This window comes from Glycine soja, chromosome 6, assembly GCF_004193775.1.
Source record: "Glycine soja cultivar W05 chromosome 6, ASM419377v2, whole genome shotgun sequence".
Taxonomy (NCBI): domain Eukaryota; kingdom Viridiplantae; phylum Streptophyta; class Magnoliopsida; order Fabales; family Fabaceae; genus Glycine; species Glycine soja.
In genome coordinates this window covers 18514866-18540245 of record NC_041007.1, presented here as the reverse complement: position 1 = coordinate 18540245, position 25380 = coordinate 18514866, and the positions used below count along the sequence as shown (strand labels likewise).

Sequence of the window (25380 nt, the reverse complement as noted above, 5' to 3'; positions counted from 1 at the left end):
ACATTGGTTGCTCAACAAACAATGTTTATGCCACTGCAGTAATGCTCTCAGCCTCCACAACCTCCTTCTTCGTCTCCTTGACAACTCTAATCAAACCCCCCGTAATGCCCTTCACACACAAACCACTCCCTTTCATTTCCTCATGTACCTTTTCTGCCATTTTGCAATCCAAAGCCTCCAACCAGAGAGACTGTATTAACTTGTCATACTCATCAACGCTAGGATGAACACCATATACCATTTTCTTAGGAAGTTGGCATCCTAAACATAATAGGATAAATACGCATATTCATCACAATTTAATTAATAGGCTAAATACTTATCTAAAGTATGTGGTTCACATTTACTTTAGGTATGTCAATGAAATTCTCCATAACTACTTATAGGATAAGTAATTAAAAAGGTAAAAAGATTGAGTTCCTCCTATAACCAAAAATCAAGTTATGCGCTTAAGGTATTGGCTTAACCCATGGTTTGACTTAAGGTATTCGCTTATCTTAAGTCATTTGGCTTAAGGTATTCCACTAAAGTGAAAAGTAATACAAACTAACCACATTTCTAACCAATATCAACATGTTCAAACAATTCAAACATTATACAATACAAACCAAAACTTTGTAGCATAATCAAATTTCAAATCAATATCAACTTCATCAAAGAATTAAAGCATAATTTGAAACTTATTTCATTATTCAATCGTACTCTACTTCACCCTAAAAGCCTCAAAACTAACCCTAAACCCTAATAAAAACCATTTTTCATAAATTATAACCTATTTTGCATTTTTTAAATTAAAATAGAGTCATACGGATCAAGTTGATCCGTAAGACTCATACATCCATACGAGTGTTACAGATCAACTTGGTCTGTCAGGCTCATACGGATCAAGTTGATCCGTATGACTCTTACGGATCAACTTGATTCGTATGACTCTTACGAATCAACTTGATCCGTATTTTGTTTATTTCATCCGTAAGGCTACATACTATTACGGATCATCTACCTCCTACTTGATCTGTATGCATAGCCCTATCACTTACCTCTAATGCAGATAAACTAAATCCCTATGTGTATCAACTTAAACACATTACAAACAAAAAAAGAAGCAGAAAGGGAAACCATGGGGAGAAGAGGCTTACCTTGACGGTCGACGATGGAGTAAAGCACGTCCTCAATGTCGTCAAAGCAAAGCTCCAAAGCACAACGCAAGGACAAACGGGGGCGCAGGGGATGAAGAAGAAGACAGAGGCGCAAGAAGAAGCAAAGCGGCCCAAGAAGAGGTGAAGAAGAAGAGTCGCGTGAGAGAAGAGAAATTGGGAGGCGCTGGGTGTACAGTCGCGCGAGAGAAGAAGAGAAATGGGGGGCACTGCACATTTGTTTTAAAAAAAAAATACCCAGGAATATTTTTGTCCCTTAATATAATATGTTGGGTGCACCAGCATAATATGTTGGGTGCACCAACAATAATGCTGGTGCACCTAACATCAACATTGTTGAATATATATTCACTAGAATTTAATTTTTGAACTAACATGTTATACTCTTAAATGCTCTTTCTCTTTCATTCACTTTACTTTTTGATCTTGTATGAAAAATAAAAGCGTGCCACTGGAATTAAGTCTGTGCAGAACGTTGATTGTGGCTGCAACTTTTTTTTTTCTTCAACCTATAGTTTTAATGAAGAGGGCCTTTTGCAAGAAAAAAAATCATTGAAAGTCATGTTCCAGAAGTTTCAAATTTAGAAAGACAAAAAATAGAGATTTTAAAATTATAGGGATGAAAAATAAAAAAATTTAGAAGAAATAAAATCGAACTTAAAATTTTTTGAAGATACTAAAAACATATTTTATCATTTTAATTTTATGATTATGCTTTTATAAAAGATATTTGAATGAGATTTTAATTTAATTACTATCAAATTTTAATTTATATTATTTATTAATTTTCATATTAATTAAAGTACGAGTAATGCATACATGTATGAAGATTTAGTGCTTAATAAAGATGGATGCAAGTATTAAAGTTATTAAAGAAGGATATAAGTATTAAAGTTATTATGGATGCGAATATGAGTTTAGATGTGATTTTTTTTAAGTGTAAGTATGAAAACAGGTACTAGAATATCCTACCGACAGTGGACGATATGTAGAACTTTCCCACCGTAGCAAATTCCTAAAAAGTCTTGCCACAAACTAAAGCTAATGACACACAAATTTGACCCTACAATTCCAAATATATTACAAGGTTCAAATAATGCTGTCATCAAGTCGGTTCAAAAACATTTCAAATTTCAGGAAATGAACACATGAAAAAAAATAAGCATAGCCCAATAAAAAAAAAAATCACAGTTGAAGCTCTTAATCCTTTGTTTGGTTGTAACGAAATTGGAGGGAGGAGAAAGATGGATTTTGTTTTTTGTTTGATATGGGAAGAGAAAAATAAGTTAAAAAATGAAATACATTGTATTATTTCTCACCTATTTTTACTAATGTCTCTTCTCATTACTTTTTTTTTTTTTTATTTCTTGTCTATATCTCTTCTTTATTTATTTTTTCCACTCTATTTCTCTTTTTTCTACCAAACACATCCTAAGAGTAAAGGATATGACATACCATCGGCATGGATGACAAATGAAGGGACTCTGATGTGTAGTGGCAACAAAGGAAAGAAGCAACCTGCAGTGTCAGCGTGCCCTAGTGGTGGGTTGTAATTTTTAAATTAGGCTAAAATATTCTTTTTAGACCTCTATTAATATTGATATTAATTAAAAAAATGAGCAAACATTTGAAGTAAATTGATCATGCGCTTAAATTTCAATTGAGTATTCTAATTTTTTAGGGGAGATTTTCTAGTATTTATTAACAAAAGTTGTATTGCTTGAAAAGACTGTAGGATGATGCTCCAAAGCTGTTGGTACAAAAAATTTAAATGCAAAAAAGTTACAAAAAGCTATTGCAGATATAAAAAATATATTCTTGAAAATATAACAAAATGGATTAACAATTGCAAGATGGGAAGGTTTATTGCTCTGTTTGCTCATACTTCTTCTATTCGTTTGATGGTCCTTTAATAGGCTCCAGTTGTCTTCTAATAGGTTTCTAATGCTCATTTTTTTCGTCATAAAGATTCTTAACATTGTTGTAAGTTCACATGTTGCTACAAGTTCTCATGTTGTTGACACTTTGGGAGATTCAATTATATAATTTTTTTTAAAATAACTTTTAAATTCTTTAAAAAAACCACTTCAATTTATAAAATAATTATTATAAAATTTAATTTTCAATTATATTACTATTAGATAATAATAAAAATTCCATTAAATTAATCAAATAATGCGTGAAAGTTTCCAAAAAAAATATCGAAAAAAAGAAAGTTGCAGAAAATAATTTAGAAATGAACTCAAACTCAGCATTTTAAAAACTGATAATCTAGAGTTCAAATCCATTATGGTCGACAAATTGTACCGATTGAACCAAGAACTACTAGTTTGACCCATCTTAAAATTGTTTAGTGGATCAACTTACCACCTAAATTAGACTATCATAATAAATTATTATAAACTTATGACACATAATACATTTTCTTAAATTTTGTTATTTTATAAGTTTTTGTAGTTCAATTACTAGTTTATTAGTTCGATCAATGATCACCCATCAACCTTATATCTTGATCAACTCAATCATGGATTCATTTCTTAAAACATTGCTTTCGAGAAGTGATATATCCTAATTCCTACGTAAACAAGGAATTCTAGATCATTTGCCAAAAATAATAGGGCTTTACAATATGCTTAAGTTGTCCATAAAAAAAAAATGTTTCAGTTGTTCATAATAAAAGAAACTTAAATATTGTTTTAGTTACTCAATTTGAAAGATATGTTTTTTTTTTTTAATTCCTCAAGTTTAAAAATATTTTTTAGTTCTTGAATTTTGACATTGTTTTTTTAGTCTAACACTTTACGATAATTTTTAACATTTTATAATATTTTTTTTACACTTTAGGATAGTTTTAAAATATAAATTCAAGCAGCTAAAATATAAAAATTAATTTATAACACCTAAAAACATGCACCACTATATATTAATTATCAATTCAAAATAAATCACTATTATGATTTAATATAGAAAATCAATCCATTTTTTTTCAAATTAATTTCAATAACTTTTAAAATAAGTATAAAAATTAGTCTTTCATATCAAAATTAGTTTTCAACAATTAGTCTCTAGATTTGAAGTGTGTTATTTTTAATTTCTAAAATTTAAAATTATTTTTTTTTTCTGAATTTTGACAAATTATTCTTTTTAATCTCTGACATAATAAATTAATATTTAATGACAATTTTTAACTCAAATTAATTTTTTTAATCGCTTAAATTTACATTTTAAAAATGCAAGTACTAAAAAGCCCATTACAAAATATTAAAAATCATCACAAAGTATCAATTTATTATGTTAGAAGTAAAAAAATAATTTCTCAAAATTCAGAAAATAAGAAAAAATATTTTTAAATTTCAGGAACTAAAAAATAAATTTAAATTAAGGGACTAAATAAGTAATCAAGCAAAAATAAAAATGCTTCAGTTGTTGATAGACCAAACGAACTAAGCTAAATGACGGATGTTTCAGTGCGCAAGACATTCTGCCTCTTGTCAAGGATGAATCTATGTAGCTAAATCAGATTTTAAAACTACATTATAAAGTGGAGCATTAACATTGAGGAAAAATAAAATCTGAAGTACAACATTGGCAGAACAAGTCACGCGTTATAAATAAAATCAAACTGATAGGGAACAATATTGAAAAGGCATTTGCCAGATCAAATGAAATCTGTACAATCATCAGAAGTAAATACATGCCGCTCTGAATATTTCTGGGTTAAAACAGTGCCCTTTAAGAAATGTATACAATATTAAACTAGCAATACTAACAAAATTGAATTATAGATGGCACTTGTTACAAAAAAAATGAAACTGAAACTTAGATGACAAAATTTGTATGTAAATGATATCACCACTCACCAAGGGAGAGCTACTATAGCAAGTGAGGGTTACTACAGGCTAAGCTAATTTCAACAAGATATAATATGCATGAGTATAAATTACGGCGAAAAAATATTTACAATACGTCTCCCATGTTTAAGAATGACACTTTTTTATCCCCCCAAAATGACTTGATAAAAGTACTTTCTCCTCCCAAAGCATATGTAAAGATGCCAACAATCTGTCCTACGATGGAAGTCCTGCTCCACGAGGCATTTTCTTCGAATATGCTGCCACAAGATTTGATTCAACAACTCAATAGCTAACGAGAATAAAAGTTTATGGCATATGGCATAAATCAACAAATTATTTTTGTTATAACAATCATCAAATTCAAAATTGATTACTATGCTATACGCTGATTGTCCAAAATATCTCCCCTAGCTCACTATTACAATTACCTTTTTTGGCACTTATAGGTTAAATTTGAATTTATTTAAATGTTCAATGAATTAACTCATGGTATAACAGTAATTCTTACCGACAGTCAGTAGTATATCTTTGCAAGCAGTCTAATTATAAAAGAAGGGATATGTAACAAATTATCTAATTAACTATCCATTAAGTTACACAAGATAAGTTAAATCAAAAGAGCAACATTATATTCTCTTGTAATATTCTCCTATTAATCTCTAATATATTATAAAGTGTTAAATGAAAAGGGAGATACTACAATAGTTTCACTAAACGGCCGAAAAATAAATTAACAGCATGTCATCCTATAAACTAGAATGGGCCATATTAAAAAATGAGGGATTATACTTCACAAACTAATGACAAGAACCTTGTTTGCATGCAATCTACAACCTGATTCTTTATGATCTATAGTAATTACAAAACTTGATTAAAAGGTCAATTATCTGTAAATCTCAAAGGGAAATGTTGTTGACTCCTTGCAAAAATATAATGGCAATATAAAGATGAAGAGAGAGAAAGAAAGATCATACAGTCTTCAACATCCTTAAGCTGGTAATAGTGGGGGGCTATCTCCACCAACCACTCTGGCTTCAACTCCGTCACCTGCAATTTGTGTATGTGATTTCAGCTACTGAAACATCCATTGAAAGAAGTCGTGAAACATTTGAATTGGTTAACAGTTAGGAATACCTGTCTCATATATTCCTTGGTTGTGAGTACTAGTTCATGGTATACAACCCATCTGGGAAGAACCTATGAAAGGTAAACAAAGAGAAAACAATGAAATGAGAGAAACGATGAGATTTTCTTTACAAGACCAATAGCAGTCCAATGCACATTAATGCAACATAAAGTTGTTTGATTCTCTTTTCAAATTGCCTCAAATTGGAATAAAAACACGCACACACCAGATTGAATTGTTAGGATTTCTTTAAAAATTTAAGGCTCAAGCTCAGCCACAGATCATACTAAGAAAAAAAAATAGTTCCTTTATGATCATAACAGGACCAGGTTACATCAATATTACAGTTAGTGAAGAAGATATTCAACTCCATAGCACTAAATATCACGCTATTCAAGCTGTTCCTATAGATGATGAAGACTCTCCATAGAGCGCATCCACATTTGAAAATTCTTATATTTTGATGATTCAACTCCTAGGTTAGAATTTTCATTTGGATGTAATTTTTATTACCTTTATATCAATAAACATTGAGGGTCCTAGGGTTTATCAAGTCTTAAGTGATTTTAATTATATCTATTAAATTAATGATGGTTTTGGCATGATTTGTTAGATTCCATCTTAAAACCAATTGACATTAAGTGAAATTGCACAACATATTATATAAGCTGCAACCAGAGAATTGAGGCAAGCAATGTGGGACTTCCTAACAGACCCCACCACAGATGTTTCCCAGAATGCCTACAAGAACAAGAGAGCCTAATAGAATAGGCGAGAACCAAGATGGGCTATAGGCTCTGATACCATGTTAAATTTCATCATAAAATCAATTGACATTAAGTGAAGTTACCTAATAGATATATAAACTGCACCCCGAGAACTGAGACAGGTGATGTAGAACTTCCTAACATTATTATGTTTGACTTTGATATGAAAATTATGTTGGAAAATTTTCTTGAAAATTGAAAACTTTGTAATAGATTCCGTTTGGGCTATATAACTGTAGTAATCTCTAAGTAATAGATTATTCATCAATTAATGTTAGGTTACCTCAAGTATTTGATTATCTATGACCAGTAATCAATTACCTAAATGATTATCACTCTTTCAGATGTGTTTTTTTTTGGCTACTCGCGCCTAAAAAAGGTTTGAAACCAGCCCTTTCTTCTCTCATTCGAAACCAGCCCCTTCTCCTTCAGCTGAGAACAATGCTACTCTGCCCACAGAACTCCCATCCCGGATTGTTTCCTCTATTCCCTTTGTTGCACCAGCTTCAATCATTAATTCGTTGTTCGCACTTCACCTCCTTTGACCACATACCAGCAACAAGCTTGACCCAAACCCGTGTCTCCTCCTTCATCCAATCCTTTAGATTCATCTCTTGCCCCAATCAATTGTCCAAGTACATCGCCTGCACTTGGGCTTCCCATCTCGCTATGTAGAGGTTGTTAAATTATGTATGCACGCTTGCTTGTATTTGCTGTTTAGCTTATTTCAGAAGACAGCTTTTGTGATGTCCCATCAAGCTGTCTTCTCACTAAAGCCTTGTAATGTGTATATATATGTATGTTTAAAGCAATAAAGCTTAAGCTTGTGAGTAAACAGTCACTACTCACTTAAAATCTAGCTTCAACTTGGCATCAAAGCGGGTTCCGTCCGCTGTCGCCAGCCGCCATTCTCTCTGGCGAGACCAGGGTTAGGATCGCCGTGAAAAGCGCGATCCACCCCTGCAAGTCGCTCTACCATCAAAGCCGCCACGCGCTGTTACAGTCCCGCACGCTTTCCGGCGCATGAAGTCCACGCGCCGTCGTACCTTCGCCGGAAGCTTGCCCGATTTGTCCTGGCAGCTTCATTGTCCTCCCCTGAGTACGTTTCAAGTGTTGTTTCTTGATTTCGGCAAGTCCGTGTGCCAACTCGTGCTTTCCTCTACCTTTTTTTCCGTTAGGGTCTTTATCATTGATCTGAAATGGCTTCTGCTGGCCCTGCTTTCTCTTTTTCTGGAACCCTGACCATCACAACTGCCAGACTCAACTAGAAGAACTATTTGTCTTGGTCTGCTTCAGTTGAGCTGTGATTTCTCGGTCAAGGACACCATGACCATTTGGAGAAAGGTGTTGACACTGTTCCAAATGACAGAAAACCTGAGTGGGAAAAGCTGGATTATTAGCTCTGTGCTGTTTTATGGCAATCAGTTGAGCCAGATGTTTTGGAGATCCTTAGATCATTCAAAACATGTTGTTCCTTTAGGAATAAAGCCCGAGAAATCTTTGCCAATGATATTCAGAGCTTGTTTGATGCAACCATGAAGGTTACAACCCTCAAGCAAACAAGCCATGACATGATTGAACATATAGGTAAAGTATGGGCTGTTGTGGAAGAACTGAAGAGGTTTCTTGGGGGTAATTCGTTGGAGGAAGTGAATAGGAAGCTGGATAAGTTCTACATGGTGCTTATCTTGAGAAGCCTACATTCAGACTTTGATCATGTGCATGATCAAGTGCTTGCTGGAGACCAAGTTTCGTCGATGGACTCTCTCATCACTAGACTACTTCGCGTGCCTCATGTGCTGAAGGATGAAAATCTAGTTGATGCGGTGAAAACATCAGCCATGGTTGCACCTCGTGGGAGAGGGGGAGGCCGCAGTGGAAGAGGTGGACGTCCTCAATGCACATATTGCAAGAGGATGGGCCACACTCAACAAAACTGCTACTCCTTGCATGGCTTTCCTGACAAAGTAGCCCAGGTAGCCAAGTCAGAAAAATCAGAGTCTAGGTTTTCTGATGAGGAGTACCAAGAGTATTTAAAGTTAAAATTTGAGAAATCCGGCAGCCAAGCTTCATCTTCCTCTGTACCATGTTTTTCGACAACATATATTTCTCAATCAGTTGAAGGTTCTAGTCCTTGGATACTTGATTCAGGTGCCTCTGATCATATCTCTGGTAATAAGTCTTCTTTTTCATCCATTTCCTTTCCCAAAATTCCTCACCTTGTCACTGTGGCTAATGGTTCCAAAGTTGCGTCTCAAGGGAGTGGTCAAATTTCATTATCTCCTTCATTAAAATTAAATTCTGTATTGTTTATTCCTCAATGTCCCTATAATCTGATTTCATTAAGTCAGTTAACTCGTTCAATGAATTGCTCAGTAACCTTTACTACTAATTCTTTTGTGATTCAGGAACATAGCACGGGTCGACTGATTGGAGAAGGACGTGAATCACGAGGCCTCTACTACTTAGAACCTAACTTTCCTATGTCCTGTTTTGCAACTTCGAAACCCAAACTTTTGCATGATCGTCTAAGTCACCCAAGTCTGCCAAAGTTAAAAATGATGGTCCCTAGTCTTAAGAATCTTCAAGTCTTAGAATGTGAGTCTTGTCAACTAGGAAAACATGTTAGATCATCCTTTCCTCAAGCTGTTCAAAGATGTAACTCGACTTTTTCTACCATTCATTCTGATATTTGGGGGCCAAGTCGTGTTACCTCTTTTGGTTTTCGATATTTTGTAACCTTTATTGATGATTTTTCTAGATGTACTTGGGTTTATTTAATGAAAGACAGATGAACTTTTGTCTATATCTATGTCCTTCTTTAAAGAGATTGAGAATCAATTTGGAAAAACTGTCAAGATTTTTAGGAGTGACAATGCTAAAGAATATTTCTCTCATGATTTGTCCTCCTATTTGTCTTCAAAAGGTATCCTGCATCAATCCACATGTCCTCATACACCACAACAAAATGGTATAGCAGAAAGGAAGAATCGTCATCTTCTTGAAACTGCTCGTTCCCTAATGCTAAATTCCAATGTTCCTATACACCATTGGGGAGTTGTAGTGCTTATTGCTTGCTTCTTAATAAACAGGATGCTTTCATCTTCTCTTGAAAACCAAACTCCTCACTCAATTATTTTTCCTCATAATCCATTGTTTCATGTCTCTCCTAAAGTGTTTGGGTGTACGTGTTTTGTTCATGATCTCTCTCTTGGTTTAGATAAACTCTCAGCTAAGGCCATCAAGTGTGTCTTTTTGGGTTATTCTCGTCTTCAAAAGGGTTACAAATGCTACTCTCCAACCACAAGACGATATTATATGTCTGCAGATGTAACCTTCTTCGAAGACACACCCTTCTTCTCACCTTCCATGGATCACTCTTCTTCTCTCCAGCAAGTCCTCCCAATTCCTTCTCCTAGTCCACTAGATAACTCTGACCAAAATGTTAGTGAAGACCCATCTTCTCCACCAAATCCAACTGAAGTTGCTTCTCCACCTCTTATTACCTATCAACAAAGGACAAGACAAGGTGGTTCTATAGTGACTGAGCTTTCTCCTCGTGATTCTCAGCCTTCTCCAACCAATCCTCAAACTATGGATCCTTCTTCTTCCACTTCCTCTCATCACTCTGATTCAGATTGGCCCATTGCCATCAGGAAAGGTACTCGGTCTACTCGTAACCCTCATCTTATTTATAACTTCTTGAGTTATCATCGTCTGTCTCCTTCATACTCTTCCTTTGTTTTCTCGTTATCTTCTCTTACTGTTCCTTCTAATGTTCATGAGGCACTTAATCACCCTGGATGGAAACAAGCTATGATTGATGAAATGAAGACTCTTGAGAATAATGATACTTGGGAACTTGTTACTCTTCCTCTTGGCAAGAAGACTGTGGGTTGTAGATGGGTATATGCAGTCAAAGTTGGCCCTAATGGTGAGGTTGATCGGCTTAAAGCTCGAATAGTGGCCAAAGGCTATACTCAGATATATGATCTTGACTATGGTGATACCTTTTCTCCTGTAGCCAAAATTACTATCGTTCGTCTGTTTCTTGCTATGGCTGCCATGCGTCACTGGCCCCTCCATCAGCTTGATATAAAGAATGTCTTCCTCCATGGTGATCTTGAGGAGGAGATTTATATGGAGCAACCTCCTGGGTTTGTTGCTCAAGGGGAGTATGGCCTTGTGTGTAAGCTTCATCGATCTCTCTATGGGTTGAAACAATCTCCTCGAGCTTGGTTTGGTAAATTCAGTAGTATTGTTCAACTTTTTGGGCTAAAACGTAGTGAAGCTGATCATTCTATTTTTTACTGCCATACATCCCCTGGGAAATGTGTGTATCTAATTGTCTATGTTGATTATATAGTGATTACAGGGAATGATACTACTAAGATTGTTCAGCTAAAAGAGCACTTGTTCAGCCATTTCCAAACCAAAAATTTGGGATATTTGAAGTACTTCCTTGGTATTGAAGTGGCTCAATCAGGAGATGGTGTTGTGATCTCACAGAGGAGGTATGCACTTGATATTTTGGAGGAGACAGACATGCAGAATTGTAGACCTGTTGATAGTCCTATGGATCCAAATCTAAAGCTCATGGCAGATCAAAGTGAAGTTTATCCTGACCTTGAGAGATATAGGAGACTTGTGGGAAAACTTATTTATCTCACCATTACAAGACCTGATATCTCATTTGCTGTTGGAGTGGTTAGTCAGTTTATGCAGAGTCCTCATGTCAATCATTGGAATGTCGTTATGCGTATTCTTAGATATGTAAAGAGAGCTCCTGGTCAAGGATTGCTATATGAAGACAAGGGTAGTACACAAGTATCTGAATATTGTGATGCAAATTAGGCTGGTTGTCCTCTTGATAGAAGATCTACATCAGGATATTGTGTTTTCATTGGAGGGAATCTTATCTCTTGAAAAAGCAAGAAACAAATTGTTGTTGCTCGATCCAGTGCAGAGGCTGAGTACCGATCTATGGCTATGGTCACATGTGAACTTATGTGGATTAAGCAAATTCTTCAAGATTTGTAGTTTTGTGAATTGTTGTCCCTCCCATCAAGCTGTCTTCTCACTAAATCCTTGTAATGTGTATATATATGTATGTTTAAAGCAATAAAGCTTAAGCTTGTGAGTAAGCAGTTACTACTCACTTAAAATCTAGCTTCAACTGAGGTATTTGGTCCTCTCACAATCCTAATCCTCTCTATGCTTGTATTTTAAATTATGAGCATTTATCTCCCTCCTATTTCTCTTGTCACCTCATTTGTCAGTTGTGCTATTCTCTTCATGGTTTGAAACATCCCCCTTAGGCCTGGTATGACATTACAGTTCTGCCTTGCTACAATTGGCATGGCCGATCACTCTATTTCTTCATTCATTCTCCTGAAGGCCATTACATTTGTTGCCTATGTTGACAATATTGTCATCACTAGCGATGATGAGGTTGGCATCCAGCACCTAAAAAACCATCTATACCGTCAATTTCAAACAAAGATCTGGACCCTCTCAAATATTTATTGGGAATTGAGGTTGCCTAGTCCCATTTCGGTGTTGCCATTACTCAAAATAAGTATCCAATGGACCAAGACAAGACCAATATGCTCGTCTGTTCTCTGGATGCTCCCTATGACCCTAATGCTAACCTTCTTCCAGGTCAAGGAGCCATTGAAAGACCTGAGAAGGTATCGACTCCTAGTAGGCATCACCTTTGTTGTAAGTGCAGTGGGTTAGTTTCTGAATTCCACTTGTGATAGTCATAGGATGTTGTATGCATTATTCATTACATAAAAAAATGCACCAGGTAAAGCATTATTATATGAGGACAAAGGCAAAGCAAAGATCACTTGTTACTCGAACTTGTTACTCTAAGGAGTGGGCAAGGTCACGTTTACAACAAAATTTGGTTCAATTTATTTGAATTGTTTATTAAAATAATACAACACAACTCTTTTGATGTTAACTAGAAATAGGGAAGGGAGCAGTCCATTAAAGCAACAGATGTTATCAGCAACATAAAAGACAAGTACCTGAGCCAGCCCCGAACTAGGATGTATGTGAACAGTCTGTGAATGTTTAACAGTTCGATATGATCCATTCTTTTGCAGCCGTGCAGAGTGTGGGAAAAACCCTGCAACAGTTAAAATTAGATTCAGTACACTAAAAAAATCTGCATTGCAAGAAATTATTAGTCTTATAAGTTTACCAGATGTAATGGATTTCTTGATGGCATCTAAATCATTAGCATTTGAAGTTAGTTCAATCTCAACCCTCTCTAAAAGACCTGCCAGTTGATCACGAATATCCCTAGCCCGTTTCATACTCCTTACCTGAACATCAAAATAACAAACAAATTTAGAATATTACAGCAGAAATCAATGCCCGGATGCATAAAAGCATTTTAACAGAGGAAAGAAGACCAAAGTATCAAATTGTCACAACCATAAATCATTATCATTTCACTGACAGATCATTGTTGAAATAGTTCATTTGTGATTGAAAGTGACAGGGGAACTAAACATGGACAGCATTGTCATAAGCTCACATACAAGTTCTAAACTGGTCTTTTATGAAACAAATACTATCAGTAGAATAAATTAAAAAGTAATAAAAGAAATGGTAAGATATCCTTCCAGAAACCCAAAAAAGAAAAAATAAATCAATAAAAAGAAAAGGACTAGTAAGTACTAAGTACAACTTCACAAAACTAGCTAATCTCTTTGCAAAAGAAAACCCACTAAAGTAGCTATCAACCTAACACGACAAAAATTTACCACAAAAGCATCAAACATCTCCGCAGTCAATAAGGAGAAGATGGAGGTAGTTTTTTTTTTATGGTAATAATAAATTTTACAGTCTTCAGATTGTCCAAAATTTTCCAAGATTATTATATTTAAACTCATATGTTATCTAAATGAACTAACAATTAAACAAAATTAAATTTAGAAATAGTTAACTAGAGTAACATTTCTAAATTATCACTACTTATTGTACTTAACCATGTACAGACGTGTGTACTACTTTCTTCCAGCACTTTTCACTAAATATGGACGCACCAAATACTGGGTTTGTAGTTTGTTAGACAAAGACCCATACCTGTATATAATTCTCATAACACCATTGCGTTGAATAATTGGTCTCCTTCCATGAATTGTAGACCTGAATAATAATAATAATAATAAGGTTCAGTAAAAATCTAGACTGAAGAAACACCAATTATCAATTATAAACAAATATGCAATCCAATGATAATCTGGCCATGTCCTACCCAGGTGAAAAAGTAAATACACAACAAGCACAAAATAAATATTCAATCTATAATTAGATCAACTCAATCTATAATTAGATCAACAATAGAGTCTAACATTTCACACAAAGGAAATATGGATATAGATAAGATGATAACCAACAAAATACAGAAAAAAAAAGAAGTCAGAAGAGACAGAACCTTTAGCAGCGCCATATGGTCTCCCACATTTCCAGTGTGAAAATTCAGCCTTGCATTGTCTGCATGTACTTGTTTATCTTTTGGACGGTAAAATATTGAGTTTCCAACCGAAAGCATAGCAGCAATAGAAATGATATCATCTGAACACTTGTAATTTTCTGAAGCCACTATCATTTTTGACAACATTGGATCAAGTGGGAACTCTGCCATCCGTCTACCCACCTTAGTTAATTCACCAAGCTTATTTAACGCACTTAATGCAAATAGAAGCTCCAAAGCTTTCAATAAGGCCTCAGCAGGTGGAGGATCCATAAAATCAAAGTTCAATAAGTCATGAATACCAAGACTTTTTAAAGTCAAAACTACATTTGCAAGGTTAGTCCGCTGTATTTCTGGTACAGTGTTATCATCCAAATCATTGTGATAATTGTATGCAGTATACAGTCGGAAGCACTTTCCAGGACCCGTTCTTCCAGAACGACCAGCTCTTTGATTTGCTGAAGCTTTTGAGATGGGAGTTACTAGCAAAGACTCCATTCCTGTTCTTGGATTATAACTTTTCATCTTACAGAATCCTGGATCAATAACATACTTGATCCCATCAATTGTCAATGACGTTTCTGCAATATTAGTAGCAAGGACAACCTTTCGTGCCCCTTCGGGAGTGGGTTCAAATATTTTAGCTTGTAGTTCAGTTGGAAGGTTGGCATATATAGGGCATATTATTAACTCAGAAATTTTAGTCCCCAAGCCTCTAGTTCGATGCTTCAAGATTTCTTCTGCCGTTTCAATTTCTTCTTGACCAGTAAGGAATACCAATATATCTCCAGGAGGTTGAGTGACATGGATTTGAAGTGATGTGACAATAGCTGCATCTAAGTAGTCAGCTTCTGGAGCTTTGGTATAGCTTATTTCAACAGGATATCGTCTCCCTGGAATTCTGAATATTGGCGCAGAATCGAAGTAATCACTGAATTTCTCTGCATCAAGTGTAGCACTTGATATCAGCAGCTTGAGATCAGGCCGGAAACGAGCAATATCCTGTAACAAAAACAGAGTAAGCAACCGTTTTAATCCCTGAATATATATTCCACTGTCACATTTTACCTTAAAACTAAGGAAATTCAATTAAGTCCCTGGAAGTTTAATTCATCAAACACATTAATCCAAAATGCAAAAAAATTGTGCAACTTAAGTGATGATATTAACATAGGGACAAAAATGATAGTATGTGGTTAAGTTTAAGGACATAAACAACTAGAAATTTATGGGACTTATTTGAAATTTTTGTAGTTCAGGAACTAATGTGACAAAACTATATACTTCCAGGGAAAATGATTATTTACTCCAAAAACAGTGTGTGTGAGTAAGTACACAGGAGGATATTATAATGAACAACTACAAATAAGAGTATTTACTCATTTAACCTGAACATGCTCATCAAATAAATTCAAATATGAGCAAAGACCATGCATTGATGAGTTACAGATTGACCAGTAACCAAATAAAATAATTGCACAACAATATAGAACAAAAGAAATCCATGCAATCAACACCATGTCAGATTTCTTACATGTATAGAAAAACACTTGCACTAGACTCAATCAAATATATGCCCAAAGTGTCTTGAATATCACAATCAAACTGCTAATTGTTCAAGGAATAGAATTTAATTGTCTCAACTCTCAATCTGCTAGAATTATAAATAAGGCATGCAAATTTAGCTCATGACAAGAATTTTCTGTCCACCTTCACTAATCCAAACAGAATATCAGTTGAGAGTGTTCTTTCATGAGCCTCATCCACCATCACAACACTGCAACATTTGCAAACATAAAATAAGAGAACAATCATAATGCCTCCAACCAAACCCCAAATATGAATCCAATATAAGCCCACCTATAACTTGCCAAATCCGGCTCACCAAGAAATTCCCTCAGTAACATTCCATCAGTCATGTATTTCAGAATAGTCTTCTCTGATGTACAATCTTCAAAACGGATGGAGTAACCAACCTGCAATTAAAAAATTTGAATTACACATTTGAAAGACTAAGACATGTGAAAGAGAGATACGTATGTAATCAAATTACATATTAAAGAGAAGTTAAAATTTACCACTTATGTACATAAACATATCCATTTTCTAAGAAATAGGAAATCTTAATAGCAAATAAAAGTTATAATAATAATCAACAAAGAATCTGTGTTAATATATTTAATAATGGAGGCAGCCTACCTCATGTCCTAATTTAACACCCATTTCTTGAGAAACTCGAGCAGCAACACTCATAGCCGCAACACGTCGTGGCTGAGTACATGCAATCTGCACAAAAATATAACCACCTTATGCTTGCTTGTTTCCTTCAGAGAGCATAATAAACTTACAAGATGTGAAAAGCTTCAAGCATTCACAGTTGAACGACCCAATCAAAATTAATTCTTAAACCACGGCCACTGTTCTTGAAATGTTTTTTAGGAAATACAGTAACATACATGGAAAAACAAACAAATAGCTACTTGTTCCACATTTTCTAAATAATAGTCGACAAGACATACAGCACAGGAATAGAGAAAAATGAAACATCGACAAAGTAGCACTGCCTCGTCAATATTTGCATGTTGTAAAATAAAAGTCAATATAATGGGGTCATTAAGTAAGGATTTCAGATGAAATTCATCTATTGTAATCACATAAAAAGAAATCAAATCGTACCATTCCACGCTTTGTGTAGCCAGCTTCATGAAGATATTGGGGGATCTGTGTTGTCTTTCCGGAACCAGTTTCTCCAACAATTACAAGTACCTATATAAAGAGATTATTCAAAGTTAATTTGAATGAATATACAACTGTATGCAAGAAAATACTAATAAAAAGGTAATGAAATCAAATGAATACAAATATAGAACAGTTCACTGACTACAGAGAAGAAATTCATTCATTGTCAACACCAAAATATAAAAAAAAATAGAATAAAAAAATATGGGAAAAGGAAAGAAAGGAATAGAGGGGTAAGAGGAGGGGACCATGCCTGGTGATTATGAACAGCTTCGAGCAATTCATCCCGATAAGGGAACATAGGTAACTTTTTCCTCTCCTCCTATAAAAAAAAGACAACAGAGAAAGTGAATAACTCTGGTCGCCTTTTATAAATTAATCTTGCCAGAAGATTGAGATTTTTATTTCTTAACCCTCAAGTTTTAAATGGATGACTAATAGTCAACCTCAAAGCTTAGTTTCTTTCTCAAAGAATTAAAATATCAATAATATGATTAATATAATTATTCCATTAACCAATATAATAACAGCCTCAAGTTATCTTTTCCAGTTGCTATCTAATACTCTGAATAATAACTTCCTACCCTTTTCGCTTGTATTTTTTGTAGCCTCAATCATTAGTTAAGACTAGAAGAATATGGTTGAGTGGCACTGAATTTAAGAATGGCCAAACCTTTGTTTTCATCTAGACTACTTAGTAAAGGGGACTGCCCACTTTAATTTACCAATAAAATAACAATATGATAGAAACTGAATCAAAACACCCTATTATGATGACTCCACCATAAGTTTGTAATTAGCTAAAACATTTTTCGAGAGATGAGAGAGAAACAGAGAGTGGGTGAGAGAGAGAAACAAAGTGTGGGTGAGAGAGGGATCCCGACGTACCTACACCGAGAATAGGTATGGCCAACAATCAGCAGTGACACTGGCAGCACAACGACGGGAAAGAGGAAGGACAAATTGGAGGGATGCACCAGACGTTTGCTCCTTCTATTTCACAAGATTTCCAGAGGAGATGGGTGAGAAGGATCTGTGGTTTGAATTTAAGAAATGGGGGGACGCCAGAGAGGTCTTCATTGCGAAGAAAAAAAACAGAAGTGGTCGGAAGTATGGCTTTGTTAGATTCAAAGGAGTGGTTGACATGGGGATGCTTGAACGTCAGCTGGACAACATGATCATTGGTTTGAAACTGCATGCCAATTGCCCAAAGCATGGAAGGGGGTGAATGATAAATGGCGAATCTATCATAAATATGAAGCACAAGGTGGGGTTAGTCATGGACAAGATAGCAGAGGATGAGCAGCGACAGGGCAAAAAGGAAACAGAACACACGTTCAGGAACAAAGGACTACTGAAACAACACCCACAACGAATGCAACCACCAGTCTCGTATGCGACAGTGGTGGCGAAAGGAAACAACAACACGAAGAAGAGATGGTTTCCAAGGCACGCGATTCTAACGAGATCAATCTCTCATTTGACACTGCAGCTGAATATACCCATAGAGGAAACTAAATGGTATAGTAATGCATGGGTTGGAAGATTAAGGAACCTGGTGCTATTCGATAAAATGGAAGATGAAATCATGTGGGTTGGAGGAGAAGGCATCATGCCAAAATACCTAGGTGATGATATGGTATTACTGACAGGACTCACTAATACAAGAGCTGAAGAAATGTGCAAGGAGGGAGCTGTGAATGGAATGACCTTATTCTACTCTGGAGAAATGGAACTCGAGCATGCGGACCGAATATAGGCTGGTGTGGATTTAGTGTTGGGGAATCCCATTACACGCAGGGGACAAGGAGAACATCAAGAAGATTGTGTGGGTGGTAGGGGAAGGAGTGGAGGTGGATGACGAGGTTGACGAACTTTAGCGACAGATAGGGCTTGGGTGTTAATTAAAACACCACAACACCCTACCATTCATCACGTTGTAACAGTTTTGATTAATGAGGAGGAGTATACGGTTCATATGGCAGAGGAGACATGCCACAGTCCAGACACCAATAAATGGCGTAAGAGGAGCATGATGGGGTCATCAGAGGAAATTAGCTCTGATGAGAGCGAAACGGGGCTGCCATTATCGGCAACCTATGAGTCATCGGAAAGCAAGTTTCTGATGAATATCAACAATGAAAATGGAGGAAAACTGGGAGGAGCTGCGCGTGATAAGCAATTGTCCGACGGACAATGCCCCACGCTTGGATCCAAGGGTAATACCCTATGGGTGCTGACAACGACCACAACAATCCAGGCATAGGGACGAAAGCTGTGGACAGAGCGAGACAGCAGGGAACGTTGATAGTGGTATAAGCAAACCTATCCAACAACTACAGTCTGGAGGCAAGGATACGAAACAGACAGCAACCAGAGGTCACAAGGAAGAGACATGAGGGAATAAGGCAGAAAAGGGGAAAGAGGAATTGGCCTTGGAAGATAAAAATCAGAAAAGGGGACCACCCAGGTCAACAAATTTTGAATTAAAGTGGAGGGGCTCACAAGCTCTTGAGGAAGTTGAAAGCCTTTTATTGGGCCTTGCTACACACACCCATGATGGAACAAATGAAGGGGAAAAGGACAACCTGGAAGTTAAATCAAATGGGCCAGCTCACACTTGGCAAGTATATTCAAGAAATAAAGGCGTAAAAAGCAAATGGGCCTCAACAAAACAGTTGATCTCAAAGCTGGACATTCAACACAAAAAAATACCAATGCCTCACATATCTGTGATATATCATCACCAGAGATGAAGGGTAGTGGGCTGAAGGAAGTGGCTGGATGGGAAGAACAGAATAGTGAACAGCATGTAACAGAGGAGGTAATAGCAGCTCCAAGTTCTTCAACCTGTGAACAGGTAAAGGAAGGTAGTACTGAACTGGGATATGGCAAAAACTATGGGAGTAACTTGCAGAAAAAGGGAGGAATCAATGGTGTCTAAGTTGATCAACCTGGAAGAAAGGGATACAGAGGTGGTTCAAAAGATGGGAAATAAGGAGGATGTACCATGAAGATCATATCCTACAATATAAGGGGATTGGGGAGGGGGGTGAAGTGGGCAGCAATAAGAAGGATGGTAAAGAGAGAAAGAATAGATATACTGTGCCTGCAAGAGACTAAGGAACAAGTAGATAAGGCTGCATGCTAAGCCTTGTGGGGTGATACGGATGTTAGCTGGGAACTGCAGCCAGCATGCAACAGTGCAGGTGGAATTTTATGCCTATGGAGTCAAAAAACTTTCAGATTGGAGAGGAAGCACATTGGTTGTAATTTCATTTATTTGGAAGGAATTTGGGTTGCTGATGGAGCAAAAGTAATTATAATCAACATCTACTTGTCGTGTGATCTAAATCAGAAGAGAATCTTGTGGGAGCAAATTAGACAACTGAGAAATTTAAATATAGGTGGCTTATGGTACATTTTAGGCGACTTTAACAGCATTAGAAGATCATCTGAAAGAGAGGGCACCTGTCATAGGGGGCAAGATGAAAGGAGTTTGAAAGAATTCAATGAATGGATAACAAACTTAGAGGTGGAAGACATCTGAAAGAGTGGGCACCTGTCATAGGGGGCAAGATGAAAGGAGTTTGAAAGAATTCAATGAATGATAGCCAACTTAGAGGTGGAAGATGTGCCTTGTGTGGGGGGAAAATTCACCTGGTATTAGAGCATGTGTTATATAACTGTATAAACAGTTTTGTAATTTTGTGTACTTGTAAGGGTTGTTAGCCTTTGCTAACAGCACTTCTCTAGCATTAGATATCTGATAACAGATTAGTTAGTTCAGTTAGTTTAGTTAGTTTGTTAGTTAATTCAATTAGTCTGCTAGTTAATTTAGTTAGCCTTTGCTGTTAGTTAGTTAGTTAGATTCTGTTACTGCTAGTGTAAAGGTTTAGAGGTCTATATATACCTCTCATTGTAACCAACTCAGATTAACTTTTCAGAATATCAGTCTTTTCTCTCAATTTTCTCATCTTCTCAAACACTTTCTCACCTTCTCACTCAGTTTTATCAAATATGGTATAAGAGCTTCTTGGCAATGGTGTTTGGGAATGACTGAGATACAGGATTTGAAGGTGCGGAAGCCATGGATACACAGATCTTGAATGATAACTACAAAGGATAGGCTCTCAATACCATCTTAGAATGAGTGTTTGGGCCTAAGTCAACTCTAAAAGCTAGCTCAAGGGGTGAGGTTGTCCCTCACTTATATACTCTATCTTGGCTTTATCTTTAGCCAATGTGGGACTCGGATTTTTCTCAATACACCCCCTCACGCCCAACACTTTTGGGCTTGATGCGTGGATAACATGGTGGGTGGCCCTTTGAATTAATCTTGGATATGTTCTAATACCATCTTAGATTCTTAGAATACCTGGTATAGACCAAATGGAACAGCAAAAGGCAGATTGGACAGATTTCTTGTATCGGATGAATGGGTAAGTAAATGGCAATGAAGCACTCAGTTCATACTAGAGAAAAATTTCTCAGATCATTGCCCAATCCTGTTGAGATTCTCAACTATTGATTGGGGACCGAAACCTTTCTGGGTTTTGGACTGTTGGTTCCAAGATAAAACATTCAGAAAAGTTGTCCAAGAGTGCTAGACAACCAACAATGTCAAGGTCTGGGGAGGCTTTGTATTAAGAGAAAAAATAAAAGGAGCCAAACTGAGGCTGAAAGCTAGGAACACGGAGCATTTTGGCAATATGCAGAAGAAGTTCAGAAGTATTGAGATGGAACTAAATAAGCTGGAAACTGAAGGTGATGAGAGACAATTGAATGATCAAGAGCTAAAGGTTAGAAAGCAGTTGTAGGAGGAACTGTGCGTAGCAGCTCACTCTCATGAATCCCTATTAAGGCTGAATGCAAGGTCCCCCAGATGGATCAAGGAAGGGGACTGCAATTCGCGCTTCTTTCATCTGATAGTTAACTATACTCGCAGGCACAACGTGTTTAAAGGGTTGTTTGTTGATGGGCAATGGATTGAAGAACCCAGTAGGGTGAAAGAGGAAATCAGATTGTTCTATAAGAAGAGATTTGAGGAGATTGAGGAGGAGAGACCCAGATTAGATGCGGTCTGATTTCAGGCCATTGGCCACCACAATGAGCTCTTGGAGCACTTTCATGAGAAAGAAGTCAAAGATGCAGTGTGGGAATGTGGAAGTGAGAAGAGTCCTGGACCTGATGGGCTTAATTTTAAGTTTATAAAGGAATTTTGGGGCATAATCAAATCTGATGTGCTTCGCTTTTTGGATGAATTTTATGTTAATGGAATTTTTCCTAAAGGAAGCAATGCCTCAATCCTTGCCCTGATTCCTAAGGTTCAAGACCCGCAAAATCTCAATGATTACAGACCTATTTCACTAATAGGTAACATGTACAAAATTGTGGCTAAGTTGTTAGCAAGAAGGTTGAAAGGGGTGTTGCCTAGCATTATTGATGAGCAACAAACTACTTTCGTAGAGGGTAGACATATGCTGCACAGTGTTCTCATTGTTAATGAAGTGGTTGAGGAAACAAAAAGATTTAAAAAGCCCTGCCTGGTGTTCAAAGTCGATTATGAGAAGGCGTATAATTCAGTATCTTGGGAATTTATGCTATACATGTTGAAGAGGATGGGGTTCTATTCAAAGTGGATTGTGCGAATTGAGGGTTGTCTCAAATCTGCTTCTATCTCCATATTGGTTAATGGAAATTCCTTGGCTGAGTTCACTCCACAAATAGGGCTCAGACAAGGGGATTTAGCCCCACTTCTCTTTATATTGTTGATGAAGGATTAAATGGTCTGATGAGAGAAGCATTGGAGAAAAAGATGTTTGAAGGTTTCTTAATTGGAAGAGAGAAAGTGAAAATCAGTATTTTACAGTATGCTGATGATACAATTTTCTTCGGGGTAGCTTCAACAGAAAATGTCAGAGCTATCAAGGTGCTATTGTGGAGTTTCAAGCTGGTATTAGGGTTAAAAATTAACTTTGCGAAAAGTAGCTTTGGGGCGATTGGGATGTCAGAACAATGGAAGAAGGATGTTACTAGTTACTTGAACGGCAAATTGTTGGCTGTGCCTTTTCCATACTTGGGTTTTCCAATTGGGGCAAACCCAAGATGTAGTGAGATTTGGGATCCTATTATCAAGAGGTGTGAGAGTAAGCTGTCAAAATGGTAACAAAAGTACTTATCCTTTGGGGGTAGGGTGACTCTCATAAAGCCAGTCCTAAATTCCATTCCTATTTATTTCTTTTCTTTTTTCAGGATTCCAACAAAAGTTCTGGACAGGTTGATGAGGTTGCAGAGGTGGTTTTTGTGGGGAGGAGAATCAAAGCAGAAGAAGATTGCATGGGTCAAGTGGGAATAAGTATGCCTTCCAAAGGAGAAAGGGGGCTTGAGAATTAAGGACATGAGGAAATTTAATTGTGCCTTTCTCGGAAAATGAAGATGGAATTTATTTCATCGTAAGGGAGAGTTGTGGGCTAAAGTGTTGGATTCAAAATATTGGGGCTGGAGGAACCTGGATGAGGTAAGAAGATGCAGCAGTGAATCCCTATGGTGGCGGGATCTCAGCTTCATTTGTCAGTTTACTGAGAGGGAAGGTGGTTTCAAAGTGGGGTAAAGTGGATTGTCGAGAATGGAGCCAAGGAGAGATTTTGGGAGGATGTGTGAAATGTAGATGGTGTACTGCTGCAGGTGACGTATCCTAGACTCTACCTTATATTTGACCAGCAAGACCAATATATACAGCAGATGGGGATGATCTCAGACGCAGGATGGGAATGGAGATTGCAATGGAGGCGCTTAGTTTTCGATGCTGAAATAGATATGGTTGCCAAATTTATGGAAGATATAGAAGGCCTCACAGTTCATCCTTACACACATGACAAGTGGGTCTGGAGAAGAGATCCAAGCAAGAGTTATTCAGTGGGAAGTGTGTACAATTAGCTAGTTAGGGAAATGACAAATGAGAATCAGGAAAGAGTCTTTAATGATTTACGGGAACTCCAAATTCCAACTAAAGCCTCTTTCTTTGCTTAGAGACTAATTCAGGACTCATTGCCTACAAAGACCAATTTACGTCGGAGAAATGTGAAAATCAATCAGTATGTAACAGGTTTCATGGATACTGGAAGCAAAAAAGTCTTTTGTGAACACTACTATTTACTGTAGAGAGATGAGAGAGAGTGGTAGAGAGAGAAACGGTGAGTGGGTGAGAGTTAGGTACAGAGGGAGGGCCAGAGAGAGTGACAGAGTGTGGATGAGAGAGGATCCCTGATGTAACTACGCCGGAAACAATGACAGATAACAGCACCGCTATACTCGTGCAAATTGGAGGGATAAGAACGATATCTCATCCTTCTACTTCACGTGATTCCCAGAAAACACAACTGAGAAGGACCCGTGGCATCAATTCAAAAAATGGGGGGATGTGAGGGAGATTTTCATCTCTAAGCAGAGAAACAAAAGTGGCAGGAGATATGGCTTCGCAAGGTTTAAGGGGGTCATTGATGTGCACAGACTAGAATGGCAGCTGGATAATATTGTTGTTGGTGGTCTGAAACTGTATGTCAACATTCGAAATATGGGAGAGAATTAGAGAGAAACATAGAACATGTAGCTGAAGGTAAAGCAAAGGGGTTCAATGCAAGACATGACAATGGTGTAGGTGGGCAACGACAACCACAGTATGCAACAATTCCAGCCTCGTACGTGTCGGTGGTGGCGAGAAACACCAGCAACTCAGGACAAAGGTGGACCCAAGAGACTGCGACTCACAGACAAGAAGGATCACACTCATCGGTTCAGCTTGATATTTCAATGAGGATGAAATACAAAAGGCTGTAGGGGATTGTGGGAACGACAAATGTCCTGGCCCAGATGGATTGAACTTTAAGTTTATCAAGGAATTTCGGCAAGTCATCAAACCTGATGTTATCCGGTTTTTGGATGAATTCTCCATCAATGGAATTTTTCCTAAGGGCTGCAATGCATCTTTTATAGCCTTAATCCCGAAGGTGGCTGATCCACAAAACCTCAATGAGTTCTGACCTATTTCGCTAATAGGGTGTATGTATAAGATTGTGGCTAAGTTACTAGCTAACAGATTGAAGAAGGTGCTGTCATCCATAATAGATGAAAGGCAATCTGCTTTTATACAAGGTAGACATATGCTGCATAGTGTGCTTATAGCCAATGAGGTGGTTGACGAAGCTAAAAGGAGTCAAAAGCCATGTTCAAAGTAGATTATGAA

At 36.9% G+C, this 25380-nt stretch overlaps 1 protein-coding gene across 3 annotated transcripts in view; it reads right to left on the bottom strand.

The window, feature by feature from the left end:
* Positions 1-4742: 4742 nt before the first annotated feature.
* LOC114416606 (pre-mRNA-splicing factor ATP-dependent RNA helicase DEAH1-like) overlaps positions 4743-25380 on the bottom strand; it is a 34298-nt gene continuing 13660 nt past the window's right edge. For 2 of the 3 annotated variants that reach the window (XM_028381532.1, XM_028381533.1), the window contains 12 exons: positions 17389-17457; positions 17073-17162; positions 16596-16682; positions 16257-16372; positions 16107-16173; positions 14358-15398; positions 14006-14068; positions 13116-13239; positions 12940-13040; positions 6146-6208; positions 5986-6058; positions 4743-5268 (listed from right to left, as the gene is read on the bottom strand). In XM_028381532.1, coding sequence (XP_028237333.1) covers positions 5225-5268; positions 5986-6058; positions 6146-6208; positions 12940-13040; positions 13116-13239; positions 14006-14068; positions 14358-15398; positions 16107-16173; positions 16257-16372; positions 16596-16682; positions 17073-17162; positions 17389-17457 — 1938 coding nt within the window. In that variant the 3' untranslated portion in view covers positions 4743-5224. The remainder of the gene's footprint in view (positions 5269-5985; positions 6059-6145; positions 6209-12939; positions 13041-13115; positions 13240-14005; positions 14069-14357; positions 15399-16106; positions 16174-16256; positions 16373-16595; positions 16683-17072; positions 17163-17388; positions 17458-25380) is intronic. The other variant, XR_003667509.1, reaches the window with a different exon arrangement.